We start from the raw sequence: 23,106 nt of genomic DNA, 5'->3' as shown, positions 1-23,106 counted from the left end.
ACTGTAAATGTGCAGCGGTGTATTGTATATACAATCTGCGAGGATCCTGCTATTGTAATATTAAAAACAATGTTTCCATAGGAACAAAATTGGTCCCAATTTGATTCATCTGAAAAAAATATGTTTGGATAAATAAAGAGGAGGCATTTGCATTTAGTTACCACATGAACCCATTTATTTGGGTGTTTTCTTGAAGACGGCTTTAAAGGGAGGGACACGGGTTGCTTTTCTTGTCTGAATTAAACTGGACACATTTTAAATCTCATGTGGACCTCACACTTGTACTTAAAAGTGTAGAATATCCAGAAAGAACCTGTCCTGGTTATCAGCAACTTTTCCCTCTGCCATGACTGTCCTAGACCTAGACATCTGGGTAAGATTTACATACCCAAAGTTAAACTGAATTTCCACCTCACAAGATCTCATTGTTGCGAGAAATCACCAACCAAAAGTATTTGCTTCTTTGCCTAAAAGACCCTCAGCTAATTTAGCTCGACGTACTTCCCCTTTTTAACTTTCCAGGACTGGCTCAACCTGAAGAAGTATTCATCTGGGGTTCCCAGGGGCTGCACTGGCCTTCCAGCCAGGTCTCTGGCCTCCTCCTCAGTTTTCTTGAACTAGACTGGTGACTGGAAGACTGGAGTATCTTCAAGGCCTCGTGTGGCTTGGGTTTGTTTGTCAAATAGAAAGATAAAAGAAGGGACAATCTGTCTCTCTAGGGGAGATGGGCTTCTTGAAGGAAAGGTTGCTCTGGGGGGAGGAAAGGGTTAAATGGTTGAGGGCAAGACAACAACAACACACATGAAACCTCTTAGCTGGACCAAATAGGAAAACCCCAGAGAGGCTTGAAGCCCCAGGAGCTCTTCGCAGTGAGGATTTTACAACGTGTGCCAGGTTTGTTTATTCTGTAACCTCAGGAAAAAACGACCACCAAGAAACTCAGTGGGAAGTGAAGCCTAGGAGAGGAGGAGCAAGTCATTGCACTTCTCTCTTACATTCCGAAGATGGCCACTTCATCTCTCTTCTCCCCCCGCCCCCGCCCCCACCCCCACCCCCACCCCCACCCCCACCCCCCAGCTCTTAGCTTCTTCCATGTCCCTCTTTTTCCCCCTTAGCCAGTCCTCAGTTGACAGATGTTGAATTCAGCATTAACCAATCCTACTTTGCTTCCTAACTCCAGACTAGACCCCCTTACTGCACACCCCACAAGTTCCATCTACCACTGCAGAGAGCGCCCCCTGCAGGCACAGAGGAGTCACTTGCTTCTTTTCCATCTCAAAGGACCTCTTCCCTGGGGGGTGGGGGGTAATAGTTATTGTGTTTTCTGAGAATAGGGGTATTTCTAGTTTTCCAGAGATGCTTTTTAAATGCAGAAATGTTGAGAAGGGAGACTGCCATTGATTTATAAAATACCTCTGAGGAGTTTGAAAGAAGCAAGTGGGAGTTTGGATGAATGCAAAATGCTGAACCTCAGTGGGAGTCCAGGCTGCCTCTATAGGGCCCAGGGCTATCGCTGCTCTACTCCTTGTCCTTTTTCCTCATTTATAAAATAATGGGCACAACAATAATAGCGCTTAACTCCAGAGTTGTGAAGAAGAGGCACTGAGATAATGTGTAAACTACTTAGCCAAAAGAGCAATCAAAATAAACAGCAGCTGTCTTTATTTTTCATTAGTAAATTTAAATTGACCATCAAGAAGTTTTCTTCCACGGAAAGCCACAGTTCCTTCAAATTCAGTTTTTCAACCTTTGCCAGCTCTCACTACGGGAAATGTTAACAACAGGGAGACCAGCAGCAACATAAATGAGTCATTCTTATCATTTTATAGATTAACTCATATAATCGTATAACAACCTTTGGGAGAGTTACTACGATTACTTTTATTTTAGAGCAAAGAATCTTTGGAAACAGAGAGGTTCCTGTGGTTTTAAGTATAGGTCCTGGAGTTGGAGTCAGTTATTTTCAATGGCTTCAAACATGTTCTCTCAATCACCAGGTATCCTGGAGGAAAAAACTTGGGAAATTAAGAAGATAACCTTTATGGTATATATAGAATAGTATGATTCTCTGTGACAATTATTTTCCAAAAAGTTTTTGTCAAAAGTAATGAGCAAGGGGACTCAGAAATAAGGCCAGTATTTAATTTAAAAATGAGTGGAAAAGTACTTCAAATTATCCAAATCAAAATGTGTGACTATAGCTGGGTAATGGGTATATCCATTAGCCATGCTTATTATATATTGATTATTTTTTTCCCTGAGAATAAAGAGGTATCTCCTCAATATGTATACATACACACCTATATTTTTTAAAATTGAGTTCATGCCACAACAGAAATTGAAGGTCAAAATTGACCAGGTGAACTCATTGCTGTATGATTGCATCTATATTTATAAGACTTGCATTAATAAATGCTTAGCAGAGAATGTTTTTATCAATCAATGGAATTTGCTTGCTGATAGATCTTATTCAGTTTTTGTAAACCAAATCTTCTCTATCTCTCTTAGCTGGGTAACTTGAGAAATTGTTTGGAATACGTTTGCCTATAGATGTCTTTTCGTTAAATAGAGCAAATATTTCCCAAAGACTTCAAGTGACCTCCACTGCTGTAATTGACATGTTAGGCTTTTCAATGAAATCCTCAGTATGTTTGCAATTAAAATGTTTTTTATTTGATATTAATGATGATAATCTTTACTAAGCCAAAGCCAAAACAAACAGGACCTTCGAAGCAGAAAATCAAGATGCACTAACCTGGTAAAGATAAATAATGTAGGATTTAAAAGGAGAATTTTTGCAGAGGCAGGCATAATATTATTATGTTTAAATAATGAGTGATTTTCTTTTTTATATTGCTATAGAAATAACTTATGGAACATCAAATATTAGTGTCCTCAGACTAACATTAATCATCATAGCTATCATTGGATTCCAAGCTTGAACATAGTGGAAATTCGTTTATATCTAATGGATTCACCCTTTTTTTGACATTTTCATATGTTGTGGGAGTGTAGTGCTGGAATTCAGTCTTCCCCACTGCTCTGGATACTGACAGAGAAGCTTTAGGTTGCTGAACTAAAGTTCTATCCTTACAAGATACTGTTGACTTAGAATCTGTGCTTTTCTCTCAGTAATAAATATTTTATCCCATTTATCCCTTTCAAAATCCTCGACCCACAACATCCCATATAAAATTTTTTGTGCAAAATGCTTTGATGTAAACTTGGATTCTCTTGTTTCATAATTGAAAACATTGGTGAATTAACAAGAACATGCTATTTCCTCAAGAGCCAAACCATCAATACAGTTCTGCAACATACACCCAATAGTCACTCTCTTAAACTCAAAAGAAATGTTACAAAAGATTTCCCTGGTTCTAGAGGGTTATTTCTGAAAAAGCAATTTTGGGCAAGTTTAGTTCAGAGTCAGTCTGCAAGATGGAATGGCTATGCCATGTGCTGGACCAAAGATAATGCTGCAAGAAATGGCTACTTTTTCTATTCTCAAGGCTGCTAAAAGTCCTTCCTTAGGCCTTTGATCTCTCCTGGGAGTCTTCTAATTCAAGCAGAGACCAATGTCTTCCTCAGCTGTCTTTTCCACAAATTTTTCCAGCAGCTTTGGCAGGTACTAATGTGTTTACTTAGGTGTGCTTAGCTCCCAGAGCTAACAGCAGTTTGAAATTGTTTAGCACATTTTGAAGTCATATATAATAAGCAAAAATCTCCAGAATAACTCCTGTGTCCAGGAGTTGATAAGGCAGGTAAAAAAGTGCATGGATATGAGCTTATCCTTCTATGTATTTTTGATTTTTCCCATCAATAGAAGCCCGGAGAATTTTCTATAGTGTAGACTTACTAGTGTTGGCAAAATTTACTAGGAAAGGAAGCTCTGGGCATCATTGTCTGATGTGGTCTGTCCATCAGCACTAGGAGTGTTGCCAGGATGCCTAAACTAAAATAGGTTCTCTTAAAAAAAAGTTGATAGATTGATGATTACTTAAATGTCTTTATGGTAAGTATAAGAAAAGCAAGCATGTATTTACTCTTCTTCAAAATGTAAAATGGCAAAAAGTGTTTAAATTATCTATTTCATTGGTACCTTAGTGGACATAATCTATCACAGCAGGCAGTGGCTCAGTTTCCTCCCCCTTATTTGCTGATAGTCAGTGTTGGAATAGCATTTCAAATGATACTTTAAAAAAAAAAAAAAACAGTGGCTTACAAATTAAGTAAACATGAGTTTTCTCTGCATGAAAAAGAATCCACTTTGCTGAAGAAATAGTGGAAAACATTGCTCTTTTCCATGAAGAACAAAAGCCAATCTAGTATGATTTTGAGTAAAAGAGAACACCCAGGTAACCAGTAGGTCTTCTTACTCAAAAAATTAAATTTTCTTGGAATTACTAATTTTGCTCTGACATCGTCCCTGGGGAAAGGTATCAGACCATCTCCCTAATCCGAGGACTCCCAGCCAAATTTAAGGTGCTGACTTCCTTCCTTCTCTATATACATTGCTTCCCATATTTTTAGATCTTGTTCTCTCTCCCCGTGACAGTGATTTAAAAGTTTTGTCTCTCTCTTTTTTTTTTTTTACTCTGGGGCTCTGAGATCTTATTTTCAGCACTTAAGCCCCAAGGGTCCTCAACCCCAGACCCTGTCCCTGTACTTCCCCCCACACACACCCCTAGCCCACTCCTGCTCTCCCCCCCCCCCCCAGCAGATCCTATTAACCCTCCGGGTGCTTGCGTTTTCTTGGCTTCTTCAGTTCCACTGCCTGCAGCACTCTGGCAAATTTGTTTGGCGATCACCTTACCAAAGGCAGGCCTACCCTCTAAGGAAGACTGTTACTTACAGAGCCTGCAAGTGACAGTGTCTTCCCAAGCCCCGAGCCGAGGGGAAGACTTCAGGACTCAGCTTATTTGAATTTGTGACAATAGGATAGGAACCAAACCTGACTTGATTGAAGAAGAAAACAAACAAAATCCACCTCTAGGAGGGCAAAGTCTAGAGAAGTGATGTTTAGTTTTTATTCTTGTGTGACCTGGGGCAAATTATTTACCCTTTGAACTTCCGTTACCATCTTTCAGAAGTAGATGTAGTACTAGTTCCCACAGTCATTGTGTGTATTAAATGAGGGAATCCATGGAAAGGGATGAAAGCATTGCTGGGCAAATAGTCAAAAACCATTAGCTACAAATACCCAGCTTGAGGAGAAAAGGTACAAAGCACATTAGGTGTCTGGTGGAAAGAAATCAACAGAAAAGTGAACAGAATGGTAACATGTATCTTTTACTTAAATTCTAAGGAACAAGTTTCTTTGTGCCTAAATCATATATCTGCCCACAGCTCTATTTTAGCTGCCACCAAAACGCTAACATCTGGACTCCATGGCCAAAGACAGTGGGAGGAGATCCTGACACAACACTGAGAATTTCTGGGTGAGAATATCTTCTCACTATTATATTTCAGAAGTAGCAATATAGATACACGCAAAGGTTTCCGCCTACATAGACGGAGTCTTCCATTTCTCCTGGGTCCTTGAGGAACTAGACTCCTATCTGGTGTACATATTCATTTCAAAGACTTGAACTCTTGTTAATAGTTCTAAATAAGATGCAGATGGATTTCTCAATAGCCAGACAATTAAACAGCTAGTTGGTATGAGAAGATATATGATTTTCAAGGTGTGTGTGTGTGTGTGTGTGTGTTTGTGTCTTAGGGAGGCAGAGAGGGAGTAGTGATAGAAGGGACAGTGTCAGGTAACAAACCTTAGTGACTGGCAGATTCTTACCCTTGACTTTCTGGCTTCACTTTGGAAAACTGATCTCAACTCTGAGAAAGTTAGCACTTCTCTTGATCCTGCATCTTGGGATCCCCCAAGCAGAGTTGCTTTGTGAAACTAATTTTACAAAAAGGTAATAGAAGGGAACATTTCTCCCCCCACACCCCCAAATAAATTTGCAGCCACAACACTTCAATACTTACTGAGCTGGATGACAGAAGTTAAAGAGCAAGAACTCCCTCCTGTTTGAGTGGGGTAGCAAGTCCTGGTCAAAAACATCAGACTTACTTAGAGATCTATTTGTTTAGTCCTTAAATAATTGTTTCTCTTACATATAATCAGTGGGCTCACCACACCCCTAGAGGTTGAAAGTGAGTTAAAGGTGAAGAAGGATGGGGCAAAAGAAGCTGATTAATAGAGTCATTCTCACTTAAATGCCAACTCTTCCCTTTCGCCTTGTAGTCCCCAAAGTTTCAAAGTCCCTGCTGCAATTGCTTTTCGGGAAAGCTTTTGTCGCCAAAGTGTGTGAAGTTAGTCAGTTTTGAGGAGTAGGAAATTTTACACTAGCTGCGAAAAATTGCTGGACCGGCAGCTGGGACGCATCTGTAACGGTGTTAGTTTGCTTGAGAGCAGAAAATTAGCGACCCCAAAGCCCAGCTTGACTGTTTAGTCTGTGGAAATGAATGGGCGGAGCAGAGAGAGAGAGAGAGAGAGAGAGAGAGAGAGAGAAGAGAAGAGACCTGTCCCTAGGAAGGGAGCTCATTGTCTAAAACCGGGGCCCTTTTCATACAAATCCTAGGGCCGCAGTCAGCACACCCCGCAGGCCTGCTAGGGCTCTAGCAAATCCAGCCACAAAGAAGCGCTGTAATAAACACACGCAGAAAGGGCTAAAGCGGGAAGGGAGGGTTGTTCCTGGTGCTCTGGCCCTCCTGCGCCCACCTCCTTTCAAATGTGCTGGCATATAGACAGTACCCAAAGCAGTGGGATCCCGGATCCCCGGGAAAAGAAAACGCCCTTTCAACCCCCAATTACAAAGTTACTCTAAAATGACAACCTATTCAGGATAAAATAGATTTTTTAAAAACCTGGTGAAAGTGTCACTTGAACTTTCTAGCAACCATTAACTTGTCCACTGCCTGGAAAAATTACTGAGATATCGAAAATTCCTGGAAAAGATGAGCAAACACCTAAAAATAAGGAGATCCCGCGTGTCTGGGCTGAGGAAGGCAGAGTGGCTTCTGCTGCCGGCCTCGAGTCGCGCAGTTCAATGGAGCAATTGCTTTATTTAATGGGTGAGCAATGACAAAACGTGGGGCTTCCTCCGCTCCTTTTGTCTGTGCCACTTGGAGAGTCCCTGGTTTAGGTAATCTGGAGAGAGCACGTCAACCGATGGGCGAGACCTCCCCCGTCTTAGCAGAAATGCAGTAAAACCATTAGAGTCAAAGGGGCAGTAAACAGCAAATTGTCTCTAGAGGAAAGGCGGAGGTTTGCCCAGACGGCCCCCGGCGGGGGTTGCGGTGGGATATGCTAATAGTGCCTGGCTACTGGGGCCGGCCTCCCTCCCCCAAGACTATATAAAGAGCCCCAACCCTGGTGCCGCGCACCGAGGCCGGGAGGCGTCTGCTTTTGTTAATTACCGGAGAAACCTACCCAGGGGCTCAGCCTGGGATTTGCCCGCCCGCCGCGGCGCCTGGCTTGGGTTTCTCCCCTCTCTTGCAGCTGTCTAGGTGCACTGCCTGTCTCTCTGCTGAAGATGGACATGATGGACGGCTGCCAGTTCTCGCCTTCTGAGTACTTCTACGATGGGTCCTGCATCCCGTCTCCAGAGGGTGAGTTCGGGGATGATTTTGAACCAAGAGTGGCTCCCTTTGGGGCGCACAAAGCAGAGCTGCAAGGCTCAGATGAGGACGAGCACGTGCGAGCACCTACGGGCCACCATCAGGCTGGCCACTGCCTCATGTGGGCCTGCAAAGCGTGCAAGAGGAAGTCCACCACCATGGATCGGCGAAAGGCAGCCACCATGCGCGAGCGGAGACGCCTGAAGAAGGTCAACCAGGCTTTCGAGACGCTTAAGAGGTGCACCACTACCAACCCCAACCAGAGGCTGCCCAAGGTGGAGATCCTGAGAAATGCCATCCGCTACATCGAGAACCTGCAAGAGCTGCTAAGGGAGCAGGTAGAAAATTTCTACGGTCTGCCAGGACAGAGTTGCTCGGAGCCCACCAGCCCCACCTCCAACTGCTCCGATGGCATGGTAAGAGCTAACTAATGCTGGTGCCTGCCCAGCCTTCTCAATCTTTTCCAAAAGTCTTATCTCATTTAAACCAGGCGTGACAGCCAAATATGAAGTGTTTATTGGTGGCTGTTGGAGGTGGGAGTGGGGAGGCAGTTGCTCTAAGAGAAGAGAGGTGACACCTTGAGGAAAATGCCAGAAACAGTAGCCCAACTGGATTTTAGTTTCACCATCTACTTAGGTCTAAGTATGCATTGTAGGAGAAGGTTATGTGAGATTGGTGGTTGGAACGATCAATCAATAAGAGGCTTCCTCCATTACTCAGGCTATTTCCAAAATATATCACCAATGGATCCTGTCATAGGCTAACCTCTGAAGGGAACAATCTGAAACATCCACTGCACACGATTCATAACTTAATGAAGAAACCAACAGAATACCTCATGGCCTCAGCCTCTGCTCAGCTGAGTCCTGTCTGGGAAGAGATGTTGATACATTCTTTTCAGGGGTCGTTTGCTCCAGCACTGCCAGGTTTTAATGCATTTTTGCCCTGGGAAAGTGTTCTCTCCCTGAATTAGTGTGGCTTCCTTCTTCTCCAATCCATTTTTCATGGTTAACCCAATGCACATTGCTGCTGATTTCCACCCCCTCTTCCTTTGCTGCTCCTCCTGTTCTCCAAGCACAGAAATTGACCTCAGTGCCCTGGCAGTTTGGTGAGGGCAACCCCTGCTAAATCAAGGTGATGAAGGTGATCCAGAGAGCTTCATTTACTGAGCAAGTGTGCAAGCACTGCCTCGTCCTATCAGAGCATCTTTTCCCCAAATCTAAAAACTAAATTTGTGTGTGTGTGTGTGTGTGTGTGTGTCTTGTGTTTTAGCCCGAATGCAACAGCCCTGTCTGGTCAAGAAAGAGCAGCAGTTTTGACAGCATCTATTGTCCTGATGTACCAAATGGTAAGAATTGATGACTGCAGAGTTTAAAGATCTCAGCCTATCAAGCAGGTTCTGTTCTTCCAGGCAGTATGGGGGAGGAAAGAGAGGTAACAGACTTTTGGGGAGGCTGTGGCAGAGCAAAATAAACTCGCATCACCTGCTTAAACCCCACCACCCAAACAGATACCTGTACAAGTATACATATGCAAGTTGGTGGGAAATATTACCAAGGCAGATTCTCTGCTGCCCATCTTCATCCCTATGAATTGCTGTTATTTGTTGCAAAATTCTGTATCAGATTTTCTGTGACCACCTGACCTCTGGGTATCAAAAGGCCTGACCAACAATTTAAGGGAAACATAAACAAGTTGATCTACTTGGGGATTTTTTAAATGTTTTTTCCTCCTTGTATCTTTAGTATATGCCACAGATAAAAGCTCTTTATCCAGCTTGGATTGCTTATCCAGCATAGTGGATCGGATCACCAACTCAGAGCAACCCGCATTGTGTCTCCAGGACCATGTGTCTCTCTCCCCAGTCACCAACATTGATTCACAGCCTGCAACTCCAGGAGCCTCTAGTTCCAGACTCATCTATCATGTGCTATGAACTGAGAATCTATTCTAGATCAGCACTGCCAAGAGGGCCTATTACACAGGATTTCTTTTCAGGTGTAAATTTGTAAATATTATCTTGCCACTTTATAAGAAGGTGTATTTAACTAATAAAAAAGTCACCATTGCAATTAATACTTTATATCTTTTGTGCTTCCCCTGCTGCCCTCCTTCTTCTCTGCTTTAGAGACTTAGTGCCGATAATGTTGTTTCTGATAGGAGGCAATTTATTGGAGATAGCGTGTTGCAATGTTTAACTTATATTTTTTATACATAATGCTTTTCAAAATATTATCTGTGGTATTTAGATCTTTATTTTTTCTTTAAAGTGTTAGAGCCAAACACAGGGAACTTTAAATATATTTAACTTTCGCTTTTCTCTTTAAACCTTTGGTTATATTGTATTAAATAAAATATAACAATACTGCCTAATGGTATATATTTTCATCTCTTCTTATAAGAAATACATCTGTTTAATGTAAACACAAAATAGTACTTTGTGGATAATTTCAAGATATAAAAAATTTTGGAAGTTCCACCATAAATAAAATTGTTTAAATGAATGTTTTGGTTTGTGAGTTTGTGAAGGGACACCCCTAGTGGAATCAGAAGTCACTTACATGAAATCTATAAGGTGAGACTAACAATACTAAAGCAGCTGATTTTATAGATAAATCTGAATATTTACTTAATTGTGGACTAAATTTAGGTCCTATCCATATCACAAATAAAAATACTGTTTTTCTTTTCTTTTTTTTTGTTTTTCTTTTAAAAAATTTTTTTATGTTTTATATCATTGTTCATTTTCAAGCAATATTTGCTTCCTCCCACCCCCTCAGGTGTAGTCTCCATAGAGTTTCCTCCACCAATGGACCTGTGCACCATCGCCTCAGTCCCCTGTGCTCCTCCCACCCCATCCCTCTCCCTCCCCTGCAGTATGTCTCTGATTTATCATTGTCTGTTTTTGCTTTGTTGTGTTTTGTATTGCTATTATTTTTTTACACTGTTGTCCTATATGGTTCCCCTATATTCCTACTATAAGTGAAACCATCTATTTTAAACACATTTTTAAATTTTTAAAAAAGATTTATTTTATTTATGTATGTATACAAGAATGGTGACAGGGTGAGAAGATTCACCAGAGACAGAGTGGGGAACAGAACAGGCAGACTGACTGAAATACACTGAAATAGCAGCGGGTGAGTCAGGAGAGGTCTGCTGTACCATGTGTGTAGCTCCCTGGCAGGGGACTGAACTCTTGCCACAGTGACTGGTGATAGCTTGATAGTGCGGAGACATTAACCCTGCGCCACTAGGGAATCCTCTTTAAACCCATTTCAAGGGAATCTGCTTAAATAAAATTTTCCTTAGTCATATCACTGTACCACATGATGTCAAGGGTGTGTGTGTGTGTGTGTGTGTGTGTGTGTGTGTGTGTAGGGAAGGTAGAAATTATGCAGGACAACAGCATATATTTAAACAAAAAGAACACACATCAGTACATCATTTTAATACCTATAATACATTAAGTCATTTTACTTTTAGTTTTCTTACCTGCCTGGAATATCTTAATATATTAATATATTAATATTGTCAATAAAATATTTACAGGTTTTGAGGTGAGTTTTTTTTTAATACTGTTTAAGTGCTGGCTATAAAGTGAAGCAGTAAAGTGAAGCAGGCTGCAATTGGCTTCCTCCTTTTCATATTTTTTTCATTTCATTTCATTTCATTGTATTGATCATATTTTATGTTTGTGTGTATGTATGTATGATGAACATATATCTTTTATTGCTTATCACTTTAAATCTCCTGTAGAAAGAATTGAGATTTAAAAAATTGAATAATTATGCAAAAAATTAGATTGAAAAAATCACTGGGATGATTTTCACAAGCCTAACACTAAAAGAGATTAAAAAGAAACATCGTTGAAAAATCTAAAGTAACTTCATAGAGAGCAGGTAGTTTTATCCCCTAATTCTACAATGACTTAAAATTTTTAGTGGTTTATAATTACATATATTCATCATCCAAAGCATGTGGACTGGCAATCACAGTTCTCAGGATGGTTTTCCCTTCTTTTTAACATGCTTCTCTTGTGCTTGTCCAGTCATCAGTCTTAAAGGATGGAAATTATTCCAAGGGGGAGGGTGTGCAGAGGAGCTCAGTTCAAAGAAATTATAACCACTGTCACTCTATAACATCGTGTCGTGTCCTGATGTGGGATATGGCTCTTGCCACAAAGGTAGGTCTTTCTTTATCCATGATTTGGGAGTGTGAGAATTTCAAGTAAAGAAAATTGAAGGGAGCATGATAGAGAGTCAGATACAGTTTCAGTGTAAGATGGACGTCACTTTATTAGACGTTGAGGTAGGTTCCTTTTGTTCTTTTTATACTTTCATAGAGAGGTAGAGATTTATTGTCATTTCTCATAGATTCAGAATAAGAACTATCCAAAAATTGGTCTTTTTTTTTCAAAGTTCAATCTTTAAAGCATCTTCATACTCTGATAAATTTAATAAAAGCAAGCAGATAACATAATTTTTAATTCAAGTGACTAAAAATTAACTTTTTTCCTTATCAAACCCCAGCAACTTCTATAACTTTGCAAGTGTTTGATATCATATTATATCATACATTATATTATGTTTCAAAAACTTTGTAGTTTTTCAGTCATCTGGATTTGATACAGTGGCGATCAGTATATGATTAAAGAAATAATCTCTCTGCAAAGTTGCTTCATTGATTCCATTTCCAATATATTAACATAGAAGGCAGGTGTCTACTATATAAGCAGCTCCACATAACATATCACATATAGTCATATATACTTTTTGACAAGGAACCTTCTGGAATTGCTTCTACAGTAGTCCAGATCCAGAAAAGTCTTTCCATCTCCAGGGAAGTGGGAGTAGGAAATAGTGGCTGGCAAAATATTCAAGTAGCACAGGATTTTACCACTTATAAATCTCCTGGTCCTCAATTCATGGAAAAGATGCAGCCAGTAGTCAAATTTCTAGAAACAACTCAACTGGGAATATATTATCTTTGGTATCTACAAATCTGATGGGGAGAAGTTTCTAAGAAACCACAAGTCAACAGATACTCTTCTACTCATGCATGGGAAATGCAAGTTCTCTGATTCTATAGGAAAAGTAGAAAGTACTACTTGAAAGCAAGTTGCTATATAAATCAAAATATCTTGATTGTCCCCATTTTATTATTCAATTTTTTAATTGAAATAATGTTGGTTTACATCATTGTTTATGTTTTGGAAGTATATTATGCCCCCATCCCAGTGCTGATGTAATTATGCTCCCATTACCAAAGCACCCCAAGTTCACCATCAGTCCATTGCACTCTCTCCCCACCCTGTGCTCACATCTTCTGCTCCCACACCTCCACCTTGCATCAGTTCTCTAATCCGTTTCAAGGGTTAGTTTTTGAGTTTGGCTTTATTTGACCATTTGTTTAGTTTCTCTGTATTCCACGTATAAACGACACCATCTTTTATTTGTCTTTCTCTTTCTAACTTATTTTGCTTAGCGTAATCCCTCCCAGCTCCATCCATGTTGCCATAAATGGCTCGAGTTTATCTTTTTCATCATTAAGTAGTATTCCATTGTGCATACATACATCTTCTTGTAAGATGCAAGTCAGATAAAATTAATGCCTATATTATACTCACACATTTTTCTTTAAAAATAACATATTTAATCTGAGAACATTATTTGCTGAAATGTTTTCTTTAGGGTAAACAGTCACAAGATTAGAATAGTAACTTAATTCTCTGAATTTCAAAGATATGAATGATATTAGAATACTGTTATTTGTAACTCCATAAGTTTTTTTTTAAGTCACAAAACATCTCTGAAAATATCACCACTGAATGTTCCCTCATTGTTACAAAAACTACAGAAATCAAATTAATTTCTTTTAAGAAATCTGATAGATACCTTAGTTGGCTTGTGATTTAGTTTGACATGGTACATTTGCTGAGCAAAATGTTTGGAATTTAAAGTATAAACTGGATCTAAAATTATTAATGTATTGCTTTCTTTTTAATTTTCCTTGCCATATCTGTAAAATGGGATAAGAAATGATAGATTATGATATGATTATAAAGTCACCACTAAAACTATTAGCATTAAAGTCTTTTGCAAATAATCATTTGTAACAGGAAAAATAAGCCAAAACTTATCTCCATTTATGCTACTTAATTCACTTCATTACAGATTAAGTGGGGACTAATGATAAAGCAACAACTAGCAACTATTGAGTGCTTATCATTATGCAAATTAGGAAATTGAGGCTTAAGGAGTATACTTAATTTGTCCTAGAAAACTCTATTTGAACTGGCTATTTGGGCTTCTTCACAGCACATGCTCTGAGAGGCTCAGGCATAGGTTTCATGATTTCCTATGTCTTAGCACTAGAAGGACCCAAACATGATTGCTGCTGCAAATGTGTACTAGTACACATTTGCTGTACATGACTAGTGTGCATTTTCTGTCTCTACTTCCCTACCTTTCATTCTGTGATCTGGTACTGTCTCTATCCCTATTCATGGACATGAAAACTTAAAATCAAATCAGTAGATGGTTCCATTCTTTTCTTTTCTTTTCTTTTCTTTTCTTTTCTTTTCTTTTCTTTTCTTTTCTTTTCTTTTCTTTTCTTTTCTTTTCTTTTCTTTTCTTTTCTTTTGTGGTAGGTTGGGGTGTGGTGTGTGTCTAGGTATATATGTGGTTGCGTGGTGTGTGTCTAGGTATATATGTGGTTGCATGGTGTGTGGTAGAGTGGTGGGTGGTGTGTGTATGTGGTGGTGTGGTGTGTGGTAGAGTGGTGTGTGGTGTGTGTCTCGGTGTGTATGTGGTGGTGTGGGTGTGGTAGCATGGGATGTGGTAGTGAAGGGTCAGAAGTTTCCATTCTTGGGGAGACATATTTCTGGCCCAAATGTATTCCTGATCTTTAGATCTGTATACCTGACTGTTTTCCTAACATCTTTTGAATATTTCAATGATACTTCTCAAAGAACATAATAAATATGTTCTAAATTAAATTCACAATACTCTGCCTCTCTTCCTACTTCTAAACTTGACTCCCTTTCAATGACATCACCATTGACATAAACATGAAATTTAGGACACACTCCTGGTACTTCAATCTTCATTCCCTCTTGTCCAACTCATTTAAAAAATCCTATGGATTTATTTTTCTAGATATCTTTACCCTCAGGCTATGGTTATCTCTCTCTGGATGTAAAAATTTCCACACTGTAATTTATAGAATCAGTGATTTGTTTTAGTCTTTGCTACAATTAATGGTATAAAATTCTTCTTGTACTCCAAAAAGCTATTCCAAATTGGATATTTTATAATCAAAGTGATTTTAAGTTCAAAGAAATTTTGATTCTAAACAAAGGTAAAGCAAAGATATTTATTAAATACCTCTTTTATACTAGAAACAGCATTTTTCATTTATTGTCAACCCTGATCACTAGTTTACAAAAATTCTGACTTCATTTAAGGAATGTCTATTATGTCCCTGGAACTGTTTTCAGAGTTTTATATGCATTACGTATAGCTAAGCAAAAAAACAACTTGAAAAGATGAGTCATAGCTAAGGAAGGACTTAGAAGAGAGGTAAATGACATGACCAATTTATCAGTGGTATTCTTGTAAACCCTCCTCTTAAAGATGTTTACAGCAACTAGAGATATCAGTGAAAACCAGAGGTGAGGGATGCATTTTGAATAGTAACTAAGATCTTAAAAATGATGTTTTAGTATTATGTTAGTTTCCTGGAAGAGAGTAGAGACAGGAAGACTAATTAAGAGAAATTTCTAATAGCCCATGCTCAAGGTAACATTGTCCTTAAGCCCCACTGAGTTGTCCAGCACAAGGATGGGGGGGTCTCCATGAAAGTTGTTGACTGATTGGACCACTGAGGTTGTGTCTGCATGATGCCAGACATCTGGATATAGAGAGCAAAATCCAGTCATCCTGATGTTAAGGTTACATGATATGTTGCCATTAAACATTTAAAACTTTTAATTGATTGACTGCCTTTTTCATCCAGTTAAATAACATTGAGTTAATTCAGCTTGTGTGTGTACCACTTGCTATTCCTTGCTTTTTAACCAGGGAATGATTAATCATATTGCCATGGAAATGAGTGAGAACTGGTAAATAATGAAGAAAATGAAAACTTCATATTATCAGAAATGTATGTTCAATACTATTTGCTGCAATTTCATTCTTTTTATTTAAAGAATAAAAATGGATTGGGTGTCTCAAGTTTACTGCATTATGGTTCTCTAAGTAACTATTAGTTTTTCACATCAAAGCTAACTCCTTGGAAATATTTCACAGACAATTAAATGTTAACACCTTCCGTCTGTGCACAGTTAAAATTTGGTATAAAAGTGAAGAACTGTAATACCATATTCAGTTCACTAAAAGTAAATTTTATCCTCCTTTTTATATTGCATATAAAATCTCAATTTTGATAAAACACTACACTACTGCAATAAAGTAATTGTGATAACACACAGTAAATACATTTGCCCTTCAAAAAATTATCTTTAAGGTAAATATAATTTGAAAATAAGAATATTAACTTATCATTGAAGATGATGCCTTTTTTTTTATAGAGGCATGTTTTATTTATTTGTTTGTTTGTTTGTTTGTTTTTGTTTTATACATGCACTGGGTACAGTCAGAAGCACGGGAGGGTGAGAGAATTCACCAGAGCCAGAGCAGGGAGCAGAGCAGGCAGAAGGACCGAAGTACACTGCTGAGGGGAGCAGCGGGAGGCAGGAGAGGTCTGCGCGCCATGTGGGACCCTCCTCCGGTGGCCGGGGAGCAGCCGGGGATCGAACCGGCCCCGCAGAGGCCGCGGGCAGCTTTGTAACCCAGCGCTCAACCGCCGCGCCACCGGGGAGGCCCTGAAGATGATGCCTTTTAATGAAATTCATTCCCTGTCTATTTTTTTAAAGGGAAAATACAATTAAAATTTTATTTTATTTTATTTTATTTTTTTTTTAAGAGGCATGTATTTTCATTTATTTATTTATTTGTTTGTTTGTTTATACATGCACTGGGTACAGTCAGAAGCGCGGGAGGGTGAGAGAATTCACCAGAGCCAGAGCGGGGAGCAGAGCAGGCAGAAGGACTGAAGTACACTGCTGAGGGGAGCAGCGGGCGGCAGGAGAGGTCTGTGCGCCATGCGGGACCCTCCTCCGGTGGCCGGGGAGCAGCCGGGGATCGAACCGGCGCCGCATAGGCCGCGGGCAGCTTCGCAACCCAGCGCTCAACCGCTGCGCCACCGGGGAGGCCCAAAATTTTATTTTTTAAATTATTTAATGTATTTTATTTATTTTTATTTTTTAGATCTTATTTATTTATTTTAATATTTTATTTTATGTAATTCTTACATCATTTTTCATTTTTGCACAATGCATGCATTTTCATTTTGGTTATATTCCCATACAACTGCACTCCCCTTATTTTGACCCTATTCCTTCCTCACCCCCCCCCCCCTCGCTACCCCGTAGTTGCTTGTTGATTTTGATTTTTACTTTGTATTGATTAGTCTTTTTCCTGGTCTCTTATTTAGGTTTTCTAAATTCCTGCTATGAGTGAGACCATCCAGTATTTTTCTTTTCCTTTCTGACTTGTTTCGCTGAGCATGATCACTTCTAGCTCCATCCATGTTGCTGTGAACTGCATGTGTCCCTGTCTAAATATTAATCAGATTTGTTGAAAAGTCAAGGATTGTGCAAGACAACTGTTTAACTGGGTGTTTTGTGTGCATGAAATAAAGAAATTAACTTACACAGGATTGGGATGGGCTTTTTTTCTTAAAGAAATTTCTGATTTTTAATTACTTTTTTTTAATCCTGAGTTAGTTTTACATTCTGAGGATAGGAATAACAGTGTCTGGGAAGAAGAGTTATCTACACAGGAAAGTAACAAGGAGAATTGAAGTCATTTCCAAAATTAACTAAACTCAATACTCCTCCTACTATAGCAGTCAATACATTTTTGGGAAGAATGTGAGTTTGTGGCTAAAGAGTATTAAAAATGTTTTGTTTGTTTTTCCTACTAAGTTGTTCATTTCCTGAATGCAGAAATATTCTCTGTATTCCTAGCACCTAGTCTTGTTTCAATAGCATAAAATAAATGCTCATTCAGTATGTTCCTATATTTCATATCAATTTGTATATGTGGGTCGAATCTCTCTTAGAGGATTCTAAACTTCTTTCCATATCTAATTGTAGATCAGAACACCCATCCTGTTTTAAATGTTATAATCTCCTTCAGAAAGACAGGATACATGATATGAATAGGTCCAAACATATTTAGAATCAATTCAATATGAAGAAGTGAAGCGGAAATATCCATATCCCTACAAAGACATCTCTTTACAATTGCAAGCTTAATAACAGAGCTAGAAATAATTGCACAAAAATAGTCTGCTAACATTTGAATGACAGACAAACATTTTTTATGAAGTTCATTGAAGAATTCTGAATTAGGTTCACTATGCTGGAAGGACAAATGTCTTTTACATTGACATATTACCAATTTAAAACATCTAAAATCCCTTTCAGAATTACATATAAACAAGAATCATTGCACCCACCTCTGAGCTGGAATGTGACAGCTGGTTAAAGTAAGCATAGCAACACTACACAACAATGTCAAACAGGATGAGTGGCTTAACCAATCAAATATAGAGCATCAAAGTAAAACTACCCCAATTAGATTTCTGGTCAGGACAGAAAGGTTAAGTGTGCTGTACTGTATAAAGTCCCTAGGATCCTTGGTGATCACAAAGGTTGTGTTAGCATAGCCAGCCAAGTTCAAGATCTATTTCAACAACTCAAAAGAGTTCTTTAATACCACATGGGGACTTTCTGGTTTTCTGATCCATTAAGAAGAATGTAGAAAGCAACAGCAATATGTAGCTTGATTAAGGGAACGAGCTGTGAAATGAGAGTGACCTTGACCACATCACAAGTTCCAGGCTTATAAGTTGATCAAGCTATTTTCTCTCTCTGTGCTTTGTTTTCCTCAGTCACACATAGAGATCTAAGTACTCGCCTCCTAAGTTGTTTTTTGGATTAGGTACATGTAACACACATAAGTCCTGAAATTAATTCCTCACATATAGAAAGCATATACACATATGTGGAGATGATTATTTTTATTTTTTAGTGGTCAGCACATCAACAGAACTCATACGAATCGCTGTGGGATCTGGAAAATAGTTCCTAATATGCTAAATTATACTTCCCATAGGAATCTGACAAATTGTTGCCCAAGAGATAAACTGGTTTAAGCAATATTAACACATTAAATATAACAGTTGGAAGTTGTATTTAGGTGGAACTAGAGAAAACATAGTCATACTAGTTTTTCCTTTTATTTTCCTGTGTTGCAATAAATATTTAATCAAAATTTGAAAATTAACTGTATCAGGGTTTGACAAACTCTAAGATTTTTAAACAGATATTAATAATTATATAAGAAGTTACATAGTGCTGTCATATTAAATTTATCAAAACAAAATACTTAAAGTCATTGTTCCTTCTATTTTGATTAACTTGCATGTTTTCACAAAATCTTACTTTGAAGACTAGTGATGCTCTTTTCTCCATCCCACCTCCCTTCTGAAATTTGTTCTTCATTCTTTGAATTAATAACTAAAGAGAATTTGAAAATATTTTCACAAAGCAAATCAAATTCTAAAATAGTAATAAGAATATGTGAACATATAATAAAGATTCTTTAAAATGATTTTCTATTAATCCTTAGAGAAAAAGAATTGAGTTATATATCGAAATCATTTATCAGTGATTGGCATAAATGATGAAGGCACTTTTCAATCTCTCTGCATTTATATGACTATTTTAGCATAAACGAAGAAGAAAATCTTTGCTTCTTACTTGAGTGTGATAGGCAAAATTACTATTAATGTGTAACAAAAGTAGAATGGCAAGACTTATTGTTCACTGACATGGAAATTCATAAAATCCTAATTGTTAGCCTAATCCTCCCCGGAGGTCAATTCTTAATATCCTGGCTATTAAGTTTCATGTATTATATTTACTGCAGTGCTTCGGAACTTTGACAAAGAATTGAGCATCTCTGGTATGCTCCGTCCTAGCTTTACTCCCCAAGCCATATCACTTGCTGGTAAGTTATAGGAAAGTCTGCTACTTTCATGGGTAGTATTTTTTCAATTGCTTTATATATTAGCTTCCAGTAAATGTTCAGTCAAAAGTAATGCCATTATATAGAATGTCACAAACCATTTCTTGCAGTACTTGCACTACATATTACTAGCTATTAGTGTACAAAAATAACAGTATATTTGGATAAGAAAACTAAGACTGTAATTGCCTAATATTTTTCCCTTTTTCAGTTTTTCCCAAGTTTTTTAATGAACTTTAATAAAGAAAACAAAAATGTTCACAGCAACTTAAATGGGCTCTTCTGATATTAACATTATCCAATTTGCAATCTCTATTTTAAAGAGTCTACTTTTGAAAGCAGTCCTAATATTTCATGTGCATTTGCAGGTGGATGCATCTATTCTCAGCAGATTTAATATAAGAGGAAAAATGGATTGGAGAGAAGGCAGATGTATAGAAGGGCAGGCACTGGGATAATTACCAGCCATACTGGATACCCACTTAGCTTGTAGAGGACTCTGACATCAAAGATATTTTCAGAAGCTCATTGATCTGTATTTCTTGCCCTACTGTCCTTACAATCCTTGAAATCACTCCCTATAGAATTGTTGCTCACCACATATTATTCACACTCAGTGCATCTTTGAGAAAGACATTGCTAATTTAAAGACCCAGAAAAATACTGATTTCATCAAAGGACTTATCCCAAGTCTATTTCAGGGTCAAGAAACAGTATGATTAATTGTAACTCCAGAATCTCAACTTTTCACTAGCTAAACTTTTAATGCAATAATTAATGCTATATCACAATTTATGTTAATACTCTATGATTTTAATTAATTTTTGCAACTAGAAGGCAGTCTTATTAATATATCCTAGAATCTAAACAACATCTTGATATGGATTTGTTATCATTTTATATCTACTGTATCAGTCACCCCCACTGGAAAAAATTAGGTATTTAGTCATTTGGAGAATATTACAGAAGTCACAATTACATAGAATATTAGTCTTTATGAAGGCTTGAAAGGAGTAACTTGCAAAGCTTAATGAAGTCCACAAAACAACATGAAAATAACACCACCTTATGTTAACTTCTCTAATCAACTCATAAAAACCAGACTTCCAATGAAAAGGATAGACTGGCTGTAAGTTAATGATGAAGAAGATGTTTTGGCACAACTGTTTTGAAGTAGAAATATGAGAAATTGTTAGGAATGAAGCTGTTTCTGTAGAAAATCCAACCACAGGAGGAAAGAGACACAGAGGCACCTGGAACACATTCTTCCTCTGCTCCTTTCTCCCTCAAAATCCCTTTCTAGGTTTTTGCTCTTGATTTTACCATACTGTCATATACCTCCATATTTCAAATATTCTCCTGGTGAATTATGAACCCCAAATAGCTGTGAGTAATGTCTGTAATGCTTGCCTTCTAAAAGACTTAAGCTGGGCTGCATAGTTTATAGCTGATAAACTGGGGAGTCAATCTTTCACTGCAATGATGTATTCACTGCACTAAGAAGCATTTCCATTGTAAATTAATTCTTGAAATGTTGGACCATAAATGTCATCAGTATCATTACCCAATCTGCTCCCAAAAGCAGTGACTCTGTCAGTCTGCTGCAGGTGCTGGCTTCGAAAAGCAAGGTACTCCAAACCAAACACATTAAACCATGACTATTCTTAAAGGCAATTCCTTTCAAAGGTCTCTTTACTTTGTGCCGCTTGGCAAGGAGATTAATGGATGCCATTTCTGATATGCAACTGACTTTAGGGTTTTTCTTTTGCCCTTTTTGAAGGAGGCACTTTTGAGAGCCTCTTAACAAATGTCTTTCCCAAATGGTCCTTCTTTAGAAGGCTAGACTAGTTCAGTTAGAACTCCACTCTATGTCCCTTTGGAATATATGAACTTAAAAGTATAACTAGTTCTGAAGTCTTTACTGGGTCATCAGTATATGGAAAATTTACTAGAAATTATGTGAAGAGATGCAAGAATCCAACAATACAGGAGCTTAGGCTTTTGAATCAGGGACAAATAACAATGAAACCAATTTCAGATGTTAGTAAAGATAGGAGAGGGCCCTCATTAAACATTTTCCAGTGTTTACTAGGGGAAAGAATTTTCTTGGGGATATCAGGGTAACATGAAGTTTTAAATCTTTTGCATACATCTTGTTGAATAGAACATCATTTAGTATATTTGGGTGGAAGAGAAAAGATTTAATATTTTGTTTTAACAAACAGATATTTAAAATATGTGCATTTGTGTATGTATGTATAAAATTATTATAGGTCTCAGAGAACATAATAGGGATTAAAACTGAGCTCTTAAAAAAGAATTGGTAGTAAAAAATAGTTTTTGGGGAAAATAAAGGATGTGGAGAGGGAACCCACGTTCATAGTGAGAAGAAACCTGATCTTTAGATATGAATTTCAAGAAAATACACAAAAATGCCACAAAAGTATAGTTAGGCTGATGAGAAGAAAAAAAAAAATACTGAAGGGCCTCCCCCCGTGGCGTAGTGGTTGAGCGCTGGACTGCGAAGCTGTCCGCAGACTCCGCAGTGCTGTTTCCATCCCGGCCACCGGAGGAGGGTCCCACATGGCGCGCAGACCTCTCCTGCCGACCGCTGCTCCGCTGTTCCCCGCCCTGGCTCTGGTGAATTCTTGCACCCTCCTATGCTTCTGACTGTACCCAGTACTTGCATAAATAAATAAATAAATCTTGAAAAGAAAAAAAAAAAAACTGAAGCAAACAGATCTGAACTGTATAAAAACACAGGCACATGGATGGGGTGGGGCTGAGTTTGGGGAGATACATGCTATACCAAATGATGGAAACTTGGCCCTTCATGTCTTAAGTTAGAAATTTGGCATCTTAAAAGTAGATCCCAAGATGGGAATTAATGTCCAAGAAGTTTAATTAAAGAACTGTTCCCTGGAAAATCTGATAAGAGAGTGAAAATCAGAACAGGGAAGGGAAAGAAGTCAAAAAGAATGTGTTTTCAGACAAAGCTCCAGCATCAGTCTCATCTTGTGGGGATTTCTGGAGTTTAAATTCTGTCTAAGAATTTATCTCTAGTGCAGGAAAATGACTGGGTTGTCACCTTTGTGTGGCATGTCAGTCATTGCGAAGGGCCCTGCTGGTGCTGCCCTCAGGAACTTCTTGCTCTCTGCACTTTCAGACGACCTGGTTCCAACCGAGGCCAATTCTTTGTGTAGAAACAAGACACACAGAACCTGGAGCTGGACACAGAGACAAGTTCAAAGGGATCAGAAGGGACCTGGGCAGAGCAACAGTGACGTTACTCTGTCCTTTAAAATGTTGCTCTGTCTCTTGGCAT

At 38.4% G+C, this 23,106-nt stretch overlaps 1 protein-coding gene across 1 annotated transcript; it reads left to right on the top strand.

Moving 5' to 3' along the window:
• Nucleotides 1–7,535: 7,535 nt before the first annotated feature.
• Nucleotides 7,536–9,556, top strand: MYF5 (myogenic factor 5; the record flags this gene model as incomplete). Its single annotated transcript, XM_084255595.1, has 3 exons — nt 7,536–8,036; nt 8,893–8,968; nt 9,366–9,556. 3 exons carry the CDS (start codon nt 7,536–7,538, stop codon nt 9,554–9,556), a joined length of 768 nt encoding a protein of 255 aa, XP_084111721.1.
• Nucleotides 9,557–23,106: the final 13,550 nt, after the last annotated feature.

The sequence above is a fragment of the Talpa europaea genome (assembly GCF_964194135.1).
Source record: "Talpa europaea genome assembly, chromosome: 15".
In the NCBI taxonomy this organism is placed as follows: Eukaryota; Metazoa; Chordata; class Mammalia; order Eulipotyphla; family Talpidae; genus Talpa; species Talpa europaea.
The sequence above is the reverse complement of the archived record's forward strand: the minus strand, read 5'-3'. Positions and strand labels throughout refer to the sequence as shown.